The 18,361-nt window shown below is 42.0% G+C and overlaps 1 protein-coding gene across 8 annotated transcripts in view; it reads right to left on the bottom strand.

Moving 5' to 3' along the window:
• Window positions 1–18,361, bottom strand: part of LOC149444320 (uncharacterized) — a 192,075-nt gene that overhangs the window by 27,293 nt on the left and 146,421 nt on the right. For 7 of the 8 annotated variants that reach the window (XM_089654683.1, XM_089654685.1, XM_089654684.1 and 4 more), the window contains 7 exons: window positions 17,438–17,487; window positions 17,300–17,339; window positions 15,509–15,610; window positions 9,925–10,029; window positions 9,217–9,321; window positions 8,914–9,009; window positions 1,500–1,556 (listed from right to left, as the gene is read on the bottom strand). In XM_089654683.1, the coding sequence (XP_089510809.1) occupies window positions 1,500–1,556; window positions 8,914–9,009; window positions 9,217–9,321; window positions 9,925–10,029; window positions 15,509–15,610; window positions 17,300–17,339; window positions 17,438–17,487 (555 nt within the window). The remainder of the gene's footprint in view (window positions 1–1,499; window positions 1,557–8,913; window positions 9,010–9,216; window positions 9,322–9,924; window positions 10,030–15,508; window positions 15,611–17,299; window positions 17,340–17,437; window positions 17,488–18,361) is intronic. The other variant, XM_089654688.1, reaches the window with a different exon arrangement.

The raw sequence follows: 18,361 nt of genomic DNA, 5'->3' as shown, positions 1-18,361 counted from the left end.
TATATTCTTTTCTTTAAAGGCCTCATTTCTTTTTCTGAAAACAGTACAATGATGGGCTTTTTGTTTAGTCTGTCTACAGCACATTCTCCCAAAAGGATTTTGGCTTCCTCAGGCAAGTTTTGGAAAGCTTCATTCTGGCTTTTTTATGTTTTTGTCAGCAATGGGGTCCTCCTCGGTCTCCTACCATAGCTTCCCTTTTCATTCAGATGGTGACGTATAGTGCGTGCTGACAGTTGTACCCCGTGTCTGAAGGTCAGCTTAAATTTGTCTGGACGTTGATTGAGGTTCTTTAGCCACCATTTGAACAATCCTTTGCGCAATCTTTGATTAATTTTTCTCTTTTGTCAATGTCTAGGGAGATTAGCAACAGTGCCATGGGCTGTAAACTTCTTGACAATGTTGCACACAGTGGACACAGGAACATTACAATCTCTGGAGATGAACTTGTAACCTTGAGACTGTCCATGTTTTTCCACAATTTTTGTTCTCAAATCCTCAGACAATTCTTTACTGCTCTTTCTCTTCAAGCTCTATACAGAGCTATACAAATTACAGGAGCATCACAAACTTGAAATGCAATCATTTCTTACAGTTTTGAGAAGGTGCCAATGATTTTGTCCAGGTAATTTTTGGAGTTTTGGGTGGAATGCGTCAGTTTTGGCTTTTTGTTTCTCCACTTGTTGGTGTCATACCAATACAAACAAAAGAAGCAAACATCAGAATGTCTAAACATATGTAATTGCAACATTCTTCTGGGCGAAGAGGTGTATTATCTGACAGAAATGAAGAGTGCCAATAATTTTGGCCATGACTGAGTTTAATCTTTTATTACTTTATGTCACTATTGCAAGTTTCTTTGATATTGTTGGGGGCTTTAACCTGAGAGAATCATCTGCAGTGCAGATGGATTAAGATTGGTGCTGTGTAATGGTGAGATGCTTTCTGATGGGGATTGGAGTGTTTTTTTTCAGTATCTGAAAGACACAGCAGTTGCGGGAAGACTTTTTCATCTTTGGCCGCATGTGTGGCTCACAGTACAATGCCATTGACAGGCCAGTTATGACAGTAGAGACCAATAGGGTATATTCTGTTATAAAGCCCTACCTGTCAGTGGCTTTAAAAAGAATACATTCAATTCCAATTTAAGTCTATGGCCAGCCTAAGCCACATACAGACAGATGTGCCTGTTGTCTGGCACTAATTCCTGGTACAGGCTTATCAAGTTGGAAAACAAAGACCGATTGCTCAGTTACTTAGGATCTGTTGACAGAAATGTCTAAAGCTGTTGGAAGACATGAGATCAAGGTTGGTAATGATGTGACATGTTTGTGGAAACCTTTACTGCATATACCAGAGTATCTTCAAAACAGCTACAATTTTTATCTCTGTATTATGCTGTAAGACCTGTACTCCATAATGCTCCACTTGGTAAACTGTGCTGCCACAGTCTGTTGACCATTTTCTGCTTTACCTGGAGGGAATTTATTTTAAAAGCATACCAGAGCTGATTGCTGTTTGTGAAGACTTTGCGGTCAGTACTGCAACATTTGTTGTATCTGGAGATACAAAAAATCTTTATTGTAGGGTTACATGCATTGTAAAACATTGAAACCATACAAGGGCTGTACCGAACGTAATGCAAAAGTGGCCAGAGCTTTTTTATTAACTTTCATAGGTAATTTCACATGTTGGTAGAATATCTCTTCCTCTATAGTAACTCCTCTTGTTTTTCATTGCAGGTAAATAATGTATTCCATGCAGAAGCAACGTATCATCGCTGAGTTCTTGACAAAGGAAGGGTGCAGGACTGTCTGTAAATATTCAGTAGCCCTTAGTGGGTTTCAGAGATTACACAATTTAAACTTCTTAATCTATAAGAGCACACTGATCTCATCAACAGTGTCATCTCCATAAACATTCTGTAGCCTTTTGTGGATGTTGGACAGTCTGCACCCCTCCATCATCAAGGCAAATACGACATGGAATCCATTATTCACCTGCAACGAAAAGGAGGAACAGTTACTATAGAGGAAGAGTTACTCTACCAGTGTGTGAAATTTGAACAACCTATGTAAGTTCATAAAAAAAAAATAAAATATGCCAACGTTTTCATTACTTTTAGTACAACCCTAGTAGTTCTTATGATTCAAGTGTCCAGAACACAAACCCCACAGGTATTAATAGTCTTGGCTTCCCTTAGTTTTATAAGATGTTTTCCACCAAATGAAATGACAACTCTCCAACTTGGATTATGTCTGCTTGCTCTCTGTCCATCACAGCATTATTTTATCTCTATCTTCAGAGCTACTCATTGGGCAAAGTTTTATTAAAAGATTTGTGTATCCACAAATACAGTGCAAAACCCCACAGAAGCGCAAATGACACAATCAACAATGATGGGATTTAGAACACAAATTGCACATGCATGTATAAATGGGCAGCCCAGTGGCTAAATGGTTAGCACTAGGGTCGTTGGTTCGAATCCCAACCATGGCACCACCTGTTTGGAGTTTGCATGTTCCTTCTGTGCCTGTGTGGGTTTCCTCTGGGTACTGCGATTTCCTCCCACTCTTCTTAAACATGCTGGTAGGTTAATTGGATCCTGTCTAAAATTGGCCCTAGTATATGTATGTATGAATGTATGTATGTATGAATGTAAGTTAGAGACCTTACATTGTACGCCCCTTCAGGGTCTGATGTGAATGTACAATATATATGTAAAGCGCATAAATTGACAGTTCTATACAAGTACCTGAAATAATAAATATGTTCTATAAAAATGTTCACTATAACTCTCCAGCACCTGCCTGCTGTGATGTAGCGCATGTGTTATAGGTGAATTTGTATTTTTGTGATAAAAAATTAAATGATTCTAATTTTCCTTTTAGTGTCTAAACAGTCAACTTTTTAAAATGCTAGCCTAAATTCTGAAAAAATTATATTTTACAGATCTTTCAGCATTTAGCTTGAATGCTACATATAAAAAATTATTTGTATATTACTTTCAGAACAGATCGTAATTTTATTTTTATACCTCTGTATGTTAATGTGGCATAAAACAATACTGTAAACATTAGTGACAATTATAAGAAAAAACTGTTGACTTTGAGCCCCAGAAGTACATGCAACTATGTAATACAAAGATTACAGCTGTCTGTATGTTATGCATGAGTGGACGTAAGCAATCTCAGCATGTTCACCTACCAGGTAGAATTTATATTTGGTTTTTAATGACACATCAATGCAAGTACAAAGCTTCTTTACTTGTATATGAAAGGCTGTCAGCTTGCAATGCTAAAGCCCAATCCTTTGCCCTGGCCTTCCTCCACTCATGCCTATTTATGCATGTAATGTTCCTCACCTTTGTGTTATTGAATAATAAATATCTAGTCTGTAATTACACACTTTTTTTAACTTGCTGCTATTTTTTTTCATAATAAAAAGGAATAAGTGTATATGTGTTGTGACAGGATGAACGGCGAGGTGATAGAGGGACGCTATGTGTCACCTCGCATATGCTCATACCTGACCGTTTAGGTGGAGTCCACTCCGGGTTTTCGGGGCCACAGTTAAGCAGGTGGTTCCGGACCAGAGTTTGGACTCCACTGATCTCCACCAACAGGTGGTATAAAAAGGGCAGGGCTGGAGCAAGGAGTTGCTCGTGGCCTGGGACTCAGAGAGGTGTTCTGAGAGAGCTGTGTGTATGGACTATACCTGCAAGAAAAGGTTTGCTGTTACTTTGTTTTGGTGACAGGGAGAAGCCCTTCACCTTTGAGAGAGGAATCATCTTTTGTTTAGTTAGTGCCTGGATGGCAAGGGTTTATTTTCATGTTCTGTTTATTTTCCTGCAAACCTTTTAAATAAAGCTGACAACCAGTCAGATTTTGATGAAAGCCTGCTGTGCGGTCTACCTTTGTCCCAGGGAAGGAGATCCCCCACCTGAGCTAACCCCACATATGGTGGAGGATGCGGGCAACTTCCTGAGCAAGTGGGAAGATGGAGGAAGTTATAAGAGCCTTGCTGCAGGCCAACGCAGCACAACGGGAGACGAATCGCCAGTTGTCGGAAGCCCAACAAGCACAACATGAAGCCCAACAAGCAGACCGAGAGCTCCTTAAGCAGGTGGCCCAACACCTATTGGAATTAAAGAAGGAATCTGCAGATCCGCTGCCAGTGGAGCAGAAAATGGCGCGGGCCAGCTATGTTTTGCAGAAGATGACACCTGCGGATGATGTGGAGGCCTACCTCACAACTTTTGAAAGGGTTGCTGTTCGGGAAGGATGGAAAAAGGAGCAATGGGCAGGACTGCTTGCGCCATTTCTGACTGGTGAATCCCAAAAAGCCTATTATGACCTGGAACCAGGGGATGCCCAGGACTATGAGAAACTGAAGGCTGAGGTCCTTGCACGCCTGGGCGTCACCATTGCAGTCCGGGCTCAGCGGGTGCATCAGTGGCATTACAGGGCTGACAAACCACCCAGATCTCAGATGTTCGATTTGATACATCTCTCCAAAAAGTGGCTCCAGCCAGAGGTATTGTCAGGCCCTCAGATTGTGGAGCGTGTGGTCATGGACCAATATTTACGTGCACTCCCTGCCCCTTTGAGGAAGTGGGTCGGCCGTGGAGACCCTAAATCTGCAAATGAGCTGGTGGACCTGGTGGAGAGATATGCAGCCGCTGAGGACTTTTGGCACTCACCTGGGCCGTACCCCAAGGTCACTAGGGGTGGAAAACTATCCGGAGGATCCGGTAAGACTGTTCCATGGGCCAAAGGCTCAGAAAAAAATGATAAGACTATTGTGTCAGATCATGAGACTGTAGGCTTAGGACCTAGAGACTGGCCAAATAGGTCAGGAAGGTCCCCAAGGCCATTTAGAGGTCTAAGCACTGAACATATAATATGTTATCGTTGTCATGCGTTAGGTCATATTGCTGCAAACTGTCCTTTAAATGATGAACCTATGCAATGTGAAAATGCTTATTTAGGAAAACGCATGTCTCTTTTTGCACAGGTGGTATGTACTGCAGCATGTCAGAAACGCATGGAAAAGCAAATGTGTGTGATTGCCATTGATGAAAAGCCAGTAACTGCTCTGCTAGACTCGGGTAGTGTTGTGACCTTGGTTAAAGGTGATTTGGTAAACCCTGCAAGGTTACACCCTAGCATGATTGGGGTTATTTGTATTCATGGTGATACACGTAATTACCAGACTGCTCTGGTGGAGATTGGTACTCCCTGGGGCCCTGTGACCCATTCAGTGGGGGTGGTGCCCTCTCTGCTTCATGAAGCCATAGTGGGGAGAGATTTTCCCCATTTCTGGAAGTTATGGGATAAGGAGGGGAGTCAGGAGGACCGAGCTCCCCCTGCTGGGGAAACGCCGAAAACTCCTGAACTCACTCCTGACCCCTTTGACGGCAAGGTGAAAGGGGAAACTGTTGGTGTATCCGAGGAAGGTGTAGATCTTTTTCCTTTCTCTGTAATGGCTGGGGAGCAGGAGGAGTTGGATCCAACCCCAGACAGTGAGGATATAGAACAAGAGATGATCGCTGGCTCTAGTGAGAGTGGACAGAATGTGGTGCCTGACCTAGAGGTCAGAAAAGAGGATTTTTGTACGGAACAACTGAAAGATTCCACACTTAATAGAGCCCGTGAAAACATTAAAATGATTGATGGGGAACCAGTTGAAAATGATGTAGCGGTGTCATTTCCCTACATGGCTCTTAACCATAACTTGCTGTATCAAGTGGTAAAGCAAGGGGAGGAGGTGGTAGAACAGTTAGTGGTCCCCAAACCCTTTCGCCGGATGGTACTAGATTTAGCCCATGGGCATATAATGGGTGGACACTTGGGCGTAGAGAAAACAAAGGAGAGAATAACCCAGAGATTCTTTTGGCCAGGCTTACATGGAGACGTCAAAGCACATTGTGAGTCATGCCCGGAATGTCAATATTCTGCGCCCTCACCCCATTTTCGCAGTCCGCTAGTACCTCTACCCATAATTGAAGTACCGTTTGAAAGAGTGGGCATGGACCTAGTGGGTCCAGTAGTAAAGTCTGCCCAGGGCCATCAGCACATACTGGTTATACTTGACTATGCCACCCGGTATCCTGAAGCCATCCCTTTGCGTAATACTTCCGCTAAAAATATCGCCAAAGAGCTTGTCCGGGTGTTTAGTCGTGTAGGTATCCCAAAGGAGATATTAACGGATCAGGGCACGCCATTTATGTCTAGAGTTATGAAAGAGTTATGCAAATTGTTCAAAATCTCCCATCTCCGTACCTCGGTCTACCACCCCCAAACCGATGGGCTTGTGGAAAGGTTTAACAAGACCCTTAAGAATATGTTAAAAAAGGTGGTGGACAAAGATGGGAGAAATTGGGATTTTTTGCTACCATATCTCATGTTTGCTATACGAGAAGTACCTCAGGCATCTACAGGATATTCACCTTTTGAATTACTGTATGGTAGACATCCCAGGGGATTGCTAGATGTCGCAAAAGAAACCTGGGAGGGAGAGACCACGCCCTATAGAAGTGTCATCGAGCATATCTCACAGATGCAGGATAGAATCGCAGCTGTCATGCCACTTGTTCGGGAACACATGGAGCAAGCCCAGGAGGTCCAGAGAAGGGTTTATAACCGGGGTGCCAGGATCCGTACCTTCAACCCTGGGGATAGAGTGCTGGTGCTAGTCCCCACCGTGGAAAGTAAATTCCTCGCAAAGTGGCAAGGTCCCTTTGAAATTAGGGAGAAAGTGGGGGAAGTAAATTATAAAGTTTACCAGCCAGGAAAAAGGAAACCTGAACAAATCTATCATGTGAATCTCTTAAAACCTTGGAAAGACAGGGAAAGTTTGTTGGCAGTACCAAGACCCCAAAAGGACGTGGTTCCCGTGGCCCCTCAGGTACCTATAACGGAAACCTTGTCAGTAGCCCAACAAAATGAGGTTAAGGAGTTTGTGAGGAAAAATGGAGATTTCTTCTCCCACCTACCTGGACTGACGACTGTCATACAGCATGACATAGTTACCCAGCCCGGGGTCCGCGTAAATGTCAAGCCCTATAGAATACCCGAGGCCAGGCGGGAAGCGGTGGCAAAGGAAATAAAGGACATGTTAGAGTTGGGAGTGATTGAGGAATCTCACAGTGAGTGGTCGAGTCCCATAGTGTTGGTCCCGAAACCAGATGGAACAATTCGTTTCTGTAATGATTTCAGGAAACTGAACAGTGTGTCCAAGTTTGATGCGTACCCGATGCCTCGGGTGGATGAGCTCATTGACAGGTTGGGAACGGCTCGGTACATAACCACCTTAGATCTGACCAAAGGCTATTGGCAGATTCCTTTAACGGAAGCTGCAAAAGAAAAGACCGCATTCTCCACCCCCGAGGGGTCCTTTCAGTATAAGCGGATGCCGTTTGGTTTGCATGGGGCTCCTGCATCATTCCAAAGGATGATGGACAAGACGTTGAGACCACATCGCCAATATGCAGCTGCCTACTTGGACGATGTCGTCATCCACAGTCCCGACTGGGAATCTCATTTGTCCCTCTTGCAAGCGGTCGTAGATTCGCTGCGGGAAGCAGGTCTTACCGCCAACCCCAGAAAGTGTGCCATTGGCTTAGAGGAGGCCAAATATCTTGGCTACATCATTGGTCGAGGTCTCATTAGGCCTCAGATCAATAAAATTGAGGCAATTCAAAAGTGGCCCCAACCTGTAAATAAAAAACAAGTCCGGGCATTTCTTGGAATCACGGGGTACTACAGGCGGTTTATCCCCAATTTTGCCACCATTGCAGCCCCACTGACAGATCTGACAAAAGGTAGGGGGTCAGTCATGATTAAGTGGAATCCTGAGGCGGAGACCGCATTTCAAAGGCTGAAACAAGCTCTCTGTGCTCAACCTGTGCTTGTGACCCCAGAGTTCACAACAGAGTTTGTGGTACAGACTGATGCCTCTGACGTGGGACTAGGTGCGGTACTGTCCCAAATCAGAGATGGGGAGGAGCACCCTGTGGTCTTCCTAAGTAGAAAGCTCAACAAACATGAGAGAAACTATGCCATTGTGGAGAAGGAATGTTTGGCCATCAAATGGGCCTTGGAGGCCCTGAAATATTACCTGTTAGGAAGACCGTTCAAGTTGGTTACTGATCATGCCCCGCTCAAATGGATGTGTGATAATAAGGAGAAAAACAGTCGAGTGACAAGGTGGTTTCTCGCGCTACAAGTGTTCAAATTCACAGTGGAACACAGAGCGGGGAAACTGCAAAATAATGTAGATGCCCTCTCCCGGGTCCATTGTCTGGTTGGAACAGTTGCTCAGCCGCAGGGGCTTGAGCAGAGGGGGGGGATATGTGACAGGATGAACGGCGAGGTGATAGAGGGATGCTATGTGTCACCTCGCATATGCTCATACCTGACCGTTTAGGTGGAGTCCACTCCGGGTTTTCGGGGCCACAGTTAAGCAGGTGGTTCCGGACCAGAGTTTGGACTCCACTGATCTCCACCAACAGGTGGTATAAAAAGGGCAGGGCTGGAGCAAGGAGTTGCTCGTGGCCTGGGACTCAGAGAGGTGTTCTGAGAGAGCTGTGTGTATGGACTATACCTGCAAGAAAAGGTTTGCTGTTACTTTGTTTTGGTGACAGGGAGAAGCCCTTCACCTTTGAGAGAGGAATCATCTTTTGTTTAGTTAGTGCCTGGATGGCAAGGGTTTATTTTCATGTTCTGTTTATTTTCCTGCAAACCTTTTAAATAAAGCTGACAACCAGTCAGATTTTGATGAAAGCCTGCTGTGCGGTCTACCTTTGTCCCAGGGAAGGAGATCCCCCACCTGAGCTAACCCCACAGTGTCTATTAACAGTTGGCAAGACCAAAGCATCATATTTGATGGGCAGACAGAAAAATGTGTACTCACCAGAAGGGTCTTCGTCTGTGTGGGTTATCTCCTCCACAAGCATGGGTTCATCTTCCTGGAGGTCCCTAGAAGAAGCTGGCTCATCAGCGGTCTGCCCTGCATCCATTATTACAATAAAAATATGAATCAATAAATGAAGCCGATGTAAATACTTTGACACAAAATTCTGTTTGTTATGCCTTCTTACTTGCTGCCATCTTTCTTTTCTTATTCAAAAGATATATATGTATGCACGTATATTAACAGCACTTGGCAAATCAAAAGTAACACATTTTATCTGCAGCCAAAAAACTCTGAGCTCACCAGTAAGGAGTACAGTGTCTTCATTTGCAGGTGTTATCTCCTTCACAAGCATGCGTCCATCTTCTGGGCGGTTACCAGGAGAAGCTGGCTCATCTGCTGTCTGTCCTGTATCCATTATTACCATGAAAAAATATTAATCGAATGGAGTTGATGTAAATAGTTTTCAACACAGAATTCTGTTTGTTATGCCTTACTTGCTGCCATAATTTTTTTATTAACATCATATAAATGTGTATACACGTATATTAAAGTATAACTGAAGTCAGAACTTTTTTAGTTTTGGATTCAGTGGAGAAGGATTACAACCCATGTCAGTTTTTACTGCTGTCAGTGCCCTCGCTCACCCTATTTGTCCTGTTTACTATTATCCTTGAAAGTGAAAGGAAAATTCCAAATTTTGGATTGTCTCCAGAAAAGTATTAGAGGGGAAATCTTCCAATGGGGACACTAGTTCTGGTGACATGGGGGTCCCCCAAGGATTCCCTTACTTTGCAGGGATTTCCTCTCCCTTCCTTTTTGGCTATGGGGCAGGAAGTGAAGGGAAATCTCCAAAATGGGACACAGATGAGGAAAAAGATCTGACAGGGGTTATAACACTTCCTTGCTCTATCTAAAATGAAGAAAAAAGTTTTGCCTATACTTCTACCCTAACACTTGGCAAGGCCAAAGCAACACATTTTATTGGCAATCATGAAAATCTGAGCTCACCATAAAGAAGTACAGTATCTTCAACTGCATGCGTCATCTCCTCCACAGCCATGTCTCCATCTTCCAGCAGGCCACCAGAAGAAGCTGGCTCTTCCTCTGTCTGCCCTGTATACATTACAATAAAATTATTAAGCATCAAATGGAGCTGATGTAAATACTTTTCAACACAAACTTCCATTTGTTAAGTGACATAAGGAAATTACGCCCTTTGACAGCCTGAGGGCGGTCATTGGATTTTGGGCCCCTGTATGTAGCTAGGCTGCCAAAAAATCTCACACCCCAAAACACATTCTGCTACTTCTCCCAAGTATGTGTAATTCCATGTATACCTATGGCATGTGTGAGAAATATCTCATTAAAATTACAACTTTGTGTAAAAAAAAAATTTTTTTTTTTTTGCATTTTCCAAAAAACTTGTGGCAAAAAATTAAATCTTTCATGGGGTGTCTACTTTCCAAAAAGGGGTCATTTGGGGGGTGTTTGAACTGTCCTGAACTGCCCAAACTTAGGAGCTTCTGCCACACATCCACCTACTCTTCTAATGTTGGGCATACTGTACATGTAATGTTCTTTTTTTTTGTGTAGCACACAAAAAACAGATTCCTCCATTCACATTGATTTTTACTGCTGAAGAGATCTTGGCCAGAAAAAAGTGAAAAAATTGTTGAAGCATAGGAGCTACTGCCCACCCTACATTCCTAATGCTTGGGCATTCAAAAATAAAAAAAAATATTTCTCCTTTTACATTGATCCAGAGGAAGGCAAAAATAAAACCCCAACAGATCATGAAAAAAAATCCTTCCTGATCCCCCAGAAGGCCATTGGATATTCTCTGGATCAAGTACCCCTGGTGTGATGTGGAAGGAGAAATTTCGGCCAGAAAAAAAAGTGAAAAAAGTATATGCCGAAGCATATACCACCCACTGATCACCCCAAGCTCCTAATGCTTGCACATACACATTTTATTTTTTGTTTTTTCTTTTAAACTGCGGATGGAGAACTCTCTGCCTGCAGCACTACAGGCAATAACATTTGTATTCTAAGAGCAGCACCCTGCTTCTGTCAAATATACAGATCAGTGCTGCAGCTGGTGTTTCTGCCAAGCAAACAATGGTTAACAATAACACACAGTAACAATATAAAATTAACTCAATAAAAACAACTTTTTTAAACTTCTTTAGAGACCCTTTTGTATAGAATTGTGTGCCATGCTATACCCGTGCTATATACCCTGCCTAGACTAATAATTCACTACGGTTTGGTAGCAACGGAAGTAGTCCTTGATGCAGAGGCCAGGTTGTCCATGACAGGTGGGACAAAAAACAGGTGTCTCCCACAGACATCTTTTTTGGGGTGACCTTTTGGCTGGGGTAGATTGGAGGACATTTGGAAAATGCCTCTAATGCAGCCAGCTAACTGCATCTGAATTGGGCATTGGGCCACAGTGCCTTCTGGACACAGAAGAGCCTCCTGACATTTTAGAAAGGATTTACTTCTTCTAGTTGCTTTATAAATTACATAAGCATTATATACAGCCAATTGAATATATACGCACATTTTTGTACCAGCATTTGGCTTTTCGGGCAGTTAAATACAAATTCATCATGTGGTTGTTGAAGTCTACGACTCCCTTATAAAGATTATAGTCGTGGACCCAGACAGGCTTTTCAAGTGGCACCAAAATGTCATTTTAATTTGGATTGTCATGTCTGGGTGAAGGAAAGACAGGATGAATACATCCAGTTTGTCCTTCCACTTCACTGCAAAAAGTTCTTCATTGTGCAAGCAGGCTTTCAACCCCTTTCTAAGAGGGGCGTTACCGAACCATTGAGGGAAGCCCCTACAATTAGGTCGCATGGTGCGACAGCAGCCAATTCCTAGATTGTATGCGAACTCTTCTCTCAACGTCACATGTCCCAATGCATTTCGTCACTTCCTGGACTTTTTCATAAATCCAATGATCCCTTTATGAAAAAATCTAGAAAGCATCTACTGTGTGGGAAAAGGTTGACATTACCTACATAGGGTAATTACCCATTGCTGCACCAGTTGGAGTGTTTTTCACTTGAGTTGCACACCTTGGAGTTCACTTTTGGGTTTATGTTTATTGTAATTTTTACAGTGAATGAGTCCATTACCACATTTAGTAGAGAACATGTTTATTGTGTTTCGGAGTGTTCACTTTTTGGTTCACGTGTGTTAATGATTTTTATTTTTTGAATATCTATATTAATTTTGTATATATTTATATATATTTTTATTTTATTGTTTGTTTTTTTTTGCACTTTTTTGTACACATGATTTGCAATGTGCATGACACATTTATTTTTGCACAAGCATTTGTAAAAGGTGATACACTATTTCTAGTTTATATTATTTTGAGGTTCATGTACGTTGGAATACAACACGTTGGATCATCATATACAGCATAACACGATGTGATCTGGAGGTGGAAAAGAAAGTGATTTGAACATTTGGAGATTTTAGAGACATTTATGGGACTGTGCATGAGTTTATGTTCTATTTATTTTTTTATTTTTGTATTTATTTGAGGTGTAGATATTTGGACTGGGTTAGAGTGTCGTTGAGAGAAGAGTTCACATATTTTATTACTTTCAAGGGTGAAAGTTTTTTCTTTTCTTCTGGGATAGGAGTGTTATTGTTTAATTAGGAGTGTGCACAACTATTGGTTTTCAATTCCTAGATTGAATAAATGTCTAAAAGGTTGCATGCTTGCATAAAAGTGGTCCACGTACAAATGGTACCCCATATGAAACAAGGGTCACAACAAGCCCAAACACATCTTACCACTGCTTCCCATATAGTCTGGGCATTCAGGGGGCTCCGCATGACTGTCTCTTCCTTCGTAAATTCTAAAATGATGAAAGTATAGCCTGTGGCCCTATCACAGAGCTTATACAGTTTGACCCCATATCTGGCACACTTGCTGGGGGGATATTGCTTAATTGCAAACCAGCCAATAAAATATACAAGGGACTCCTTGTTGGGGTGTATACACCTCTGCAAATTTTTGGGAAAGGTAATTTACGAGGGGCCAAACTTTGTTGTGCCTCAAAAAAGTCAGGGAGGGGGTTGTTAAGTTAGCCTTTTCTACCTGAACCCCAGGCTGGGCTGTGAATAGGGTGATAACAGGTGCTGCTGAATCTGGGGACAGCCAAATGGGGTTTGCAAGCACTTCTGGAAGTCTACTATAGGCTCTACGGACCTGTGCTCGAATTCTTGGTGGCTCCAATTGCCTTACGCTACTATTGCTAGCCACTGCACTATTGCACTTTCGGTGCTCGCCACTTCACCATTAGATACTGCAGGGCTGGTATCTAAAAGGCCAGATGTACTTTGCCACTGGTGTCAGCCAGATCAAGTAGTGCATCTCTAGTACCTGAGCCCTGTTGCAAATTAGCATAATTATGCATTTCTAACACTTCAGCAGCCTAGTTTTAGCGGGTACCTCTTCTCATTCATCTGAGCTACCTGCCAGGGTGCTTTCTATAGGTTCATATTCTGAGCCTGATTCTGACTGCGAGCCCTCCCCTTTGCTCTTATCGGTCATGGTCAAAAGAATCGTGTAGGCCTCCTCACTAGAGTACCTTTTTTGGGACATTTTAGGTCTAAATTTACAGGTACCTAGTGGCGACTATGGGAAAGAGCTCCTGAGTAGCAATCAGGGGCTGCTTGCACACTGGAAATAGAACTGGTAGTGCTGGCGGAGACCAGCCCTGATTCTGCTAATGATGCAGTTTAGTGCACAATGTATCAAAGGTGGAAGGATCAGAAAAATTATACTCTGACACTTGTTTGGGAGGGGGAGAAACACAAGTACTGACAGAAATTTGGACTGATCTTGCTAACGCTGCGTATTGGGGACACTATACCAATCGAGATATTAGTACAGTTCTGCTCTTGATCAAGATACTGATCCAGACAGACACACAGTGATCAGTGACTTCTAGTGTGACTACGATAGTGTGATGGACAACCTAGCACTAACTGACCCTGGCTGGGAGGGACGCTAACTGACCCTGATGCTTTCTGATGTCGCAAGTGATACTAAGACAGTGATCATTGCTGAATACTGTACACAGACACCGTACTAATGGCACTGGCTGGGGGACAGGGGTGATCAAAGGGTTAATTGAGGGCAATCAAAGGGTTGAATTTTCCTAAAATTTTGTGTAAGTGTAAATGTGCTGCTTTTAAGCACTGTAGTGTTGCTTTCTTCTCTTCTTGAATTGAAAGGATTCAAGAAGAGAAGAACGGAGAAGATCTTGTCTCTATGTTTACAAAATAAAACACAGGATCATGCTGTGATTGGCTACAGCCAACAAGCAGGGTCCCAGCCAAAATCATTGGCTGGGACCTGCTGACAAACTTGTGCTGTAGCGAATCACAGTACAGATCAGCGGGGGGAGTGTGCACATGCGGATCCCAAACCCAGAAGTTTGGTCGTAACATACCAGTACATTGTGTGGCCTCCCCGTGCTACTCGCCTGCAGTAAAAGTACTGTGGCAGACAGCACGTAGTTAAGCATCAAATAAATATTTTTCAACACAAAATGCCTTCCTACTTGCTGCCATCATCCTTTTCTTATTAAAACTATATAATCTCTCCGGCCACTTTATTCGATACCCCAGTTCAATTGCTTGGTAACACAAATTGCTAATCAGCCAGTCACAAGGCAACAACGCAATGCATTTAGGCATCTAGCCGTGGTGAAGATGACTTGCTGAAGTTCAAACTGAGCATCAGGGGCTTTAAAAGACTTTGAATGTGGCATGGTTGTTGGTGCCAGACAGACTGGTTTGAGTATTTCAAAAACTGCTGATCTACTGGGATTTTAACTCACAACCATCTCTAGGGTTTAAAGAAAATGGTCCAAAAAAAGAGAAAATATCCAGTGAGCGGCAGTAGTTTGGCCGAAAATGCCTTGTCAATGTCAGAGGAGAATGGGCAGACTGGCTCAAGATGATAGACAGACAACAGTAACTCAAATAACCACTTGTTACAACCAAGGTATGCAGAATACCATCTCTGAATGCATAACATTCTGGACCTTGAAGAAGATGGGCTACAGCAGCAGGAGACCATACCGGGGCACCACCCCTGTCAGCTAAGAACAGGAAAATGAGACTACAATTCGCACAGGCTCACCAAAACTGGACAATAGAAGATTGGAAAAAACATTGCCTGGTCTGAGATGTCTTGATTTCAGCTGCAACATTCAGATGGTAAGGGTCAAAATTTGGTGTGAACAACATCAAAGCATGGATCCATTGTGCCTTGTATCAATGGTTCATGAATGTGCAGCTGACAAATCTGCCGCAACTGCATGAAGCCATCATGTCAATATAGACCAAAATCTCTAAGTAATGTTTCCAACACCTTTTTGAATCTATGCCATGAAGAATTAAGGCAGTTCTGTAGGCAAAAGCGGATTCCAACACGGTACTAGCAAGGTGTACCTAATAAAGTGGCCAGTGAGTGTATATTTCTATACATGTACATTAACACTTGGCAAGGCCAAAGCAGCACATTTTATGAGCAACCAGAACAATCTGAGCTCACCACAAAGTACAGTGTCTTCATCTTCATGTGTTATCTCCTTCACAACCATGTCTCCATCATCCAGGAGGTCATCGAGGGTAGCTGGCTCATCCGCTGTCTGCCCTATATCCATTAATGAAATAATAATATTAAGCATCAAATGGAGCGAATGTAAATACCTTTCGACACAAAATTCTTTTTGCCATGTCTTCTCATTTAGTTATAATAATGTTTACATTTTTAGCATTCAACCTTTTTTTTTACATACAAAATTCTCAAAAGAGAATAAATATTAGGTATTTGGTCACATTTCGCTTCCGAAAAGAGTCACTATTGCACTAACTTACAAAAATATACAGTATAGTTTCAACCCCTTTTATAGATGCACCATCGTATTCCACGTTACAAATGAGAGGATGAAAAAGTACCAAATAACCCATTTTGAGAATTGTAAGTATTTCGCTATATAGAAGAAAAGGAAATTAGAGGAAAAGATGGGAAACGATTGGGAGAAGAAGAAGTATAGACAATGGACAGTGGAAATGGTATCCTAGGGGCAACATGAGTCCACTGATAAATCATATAAATGGGTTCCACATTTTATCAAATTTGATTTGGGTGTTGATTTTAGAATACACGTGAGTCTATCATTATTTTAATCCAGTTTAATTTATGTTTGACATAGTAAGTAGACACAACCATCTGTTTCCAACTCCTTGCAATTGTGATTCTAGCAGCTAGGATTATATATCACACTAATCTTTTTAGGTGTTTATGAAGTTCACAGTCCATTTTCTGAAACATTGCTACTTCTGCGGACCTAGAGATATTCACCATGAATTCACAAATTAAGTTGAAGATTCTGATCCAGAATCTATTTACTTTATGACATTGTCACCATATGTGTAACATGGTACCTACTTGGGCACAGTTTCTAAATCATTAAGATTTGTAGACACACTGGTAGGGACCGTGTAGCTGCTCTGGTAGGGACCGTGGACCAACTTAGTGGCTTTTATCAGTAGATTCCACAAGAGTTGTACGTATTTATAGATATCTTAGATAAACTATATACTATTTTTTGCCACTCGATGTCTAAGAAGCCTACATTCAAGTCTTGTTTCCATTGTTTCACATATGGGAGTTTATGACTTGGTTTATTTAAAACATTGTACATTATTGAAATATGACCTCTCGTGGAATTCCTAATTTTGGAAAATAATTCAAATAGTGTTGAAGTTAAAGAACAGGTGGTATGTTTTAATTTAGTTTTAAGGTAAAATGTGAGTTAATTACAATGAAACATTTAACATAGAGCCACAGTCCTGGTCTACAACTTGTTCAAGTTTGGTTGCAAATGCAGTAAATGCATCGCTACCAGGGGCGGACTGACAGCTCATGGGGCCCCCAGGCAATAGGGGATCATGGGGCCCCTGTGTCCTTGCCCAAACTCAAAAAAGCATATGAAAAAGGTACCAGGGGCATCTCATGGGGCCCCCTACTGACCCCGGGCCCTCGGGCAGTGCCCGAGTTTCCAAATGGTCAGTCCGCCCGATTGCTACCCTAATGCAATTCAGAGATGCCTTTGGGCAGTCATATCAGGACATATTTATATTCCTAAGCCAGAAAATGACAAACAGGTGACTGGATGTCATAGGTAACACCACACTTTTTACATCTTTTAATGTTGTGGGTTTTTAAGAAAAACCTTATAATAGTTAGTGCTACCTAAACTACACAGCTGCAATAATCAAAAAAGTGAAGGCACAGGAAAGGATTGATTTATTTAATTCTACAAAAATTAAACCATACCTGATTTTCTAAGGTCTCCATCCACTCTACTCAAATATTTCTGTGTATGTTACAAAAAAAGCAAGATTAATACACTTATCATATACTAATAAATTGGTATGGACCAAATTTGAGATATATGACCACAGTTTGTCTTACTTGTTGGGAAATGATATGGTGTTCTGAAGTTTGCTCAGAGGTTGCACCACCTGCATGTGAAAAAATAATGATAACTCTGATGGAAAGCCATGGGGCAAGCTAATGTCCAGTGCATTTCTTGAGGTAAATAAAAGGTGATAATACAACAAAATGACTTTAAAAAAACATTACCACAACATATGGCAATGGAAGAGCAGGAGATTTAGAAAAAAAGACTGCAGACACAGTATATATTAATGAATACATATATATACAGTGGGTAAAAAGTATTGAACACGTCACAATTGTTCTAGGTAAGTATATTTCTAAAGATTCTATTGGCATGAAATTTTCACCTCGAGTCGGTAACAATCCATGCAATCTATACATACAAAGAAACCAAAACAAATAAGCTCATAAACTAAGTTATGTGTAATAAAATGGAATGACACGGGGAAAAAGTATTGAGCACATGAAGAAAGGGAGGTGCAAAAAGGCATGGAAAGCCAAGACACCAGCTGAAATGTATCAGTAAATTAAAAAGCAATCCTGCCCCTTGTCAGTGCAAATTAATATCAGCTGGTTCAGTCTCAACTGATGACCTATAAAAAGGTGTCTCATTACCAAGGTGTCACACAAGAAATATCTCATGATGAGTAAAAGCAAAGCGCTCTCTCAAGACTTTAGCAACCTTATTGTTGGAAAACATACTGATGGTATGTTTTGGGTGGAGCCGCCATTGCCAAAGGTCAGAGTGGTGGCCATCTTGGTACTCTTTTTATGCTTTTTGATTTTTGTCTCCATGTGGACACTTTTTAATGTTCTAATAAATACTACACTATATGCAACTTTATTGGCTCCTGTGGTGAGTTATTCCCTCTAGGACAAGGGCTGACTTCCCATCCGAGTGCCCAGGATGAAATTTGGTCCGGTTTTATATATTTC

Source organism: Staurois parvus, unplaced genomic scaffold, assembly GCF_062004578.1.
Source record: "Staurois parvus isolate SC_StPar_1 unplaced genomic scaffold, SC_StPar_1.0 ptg000789l, whole genome shotgun sequence".
Taxonomy (NCBI): Eukaryota; Metazoa; Chordata; class Amphibia; order Anura; family Ranidae; genus Staurois; species Staurois parvus.
This window is presented reverse-complemented; position numbering and strand designations above follow the sequence as displayed.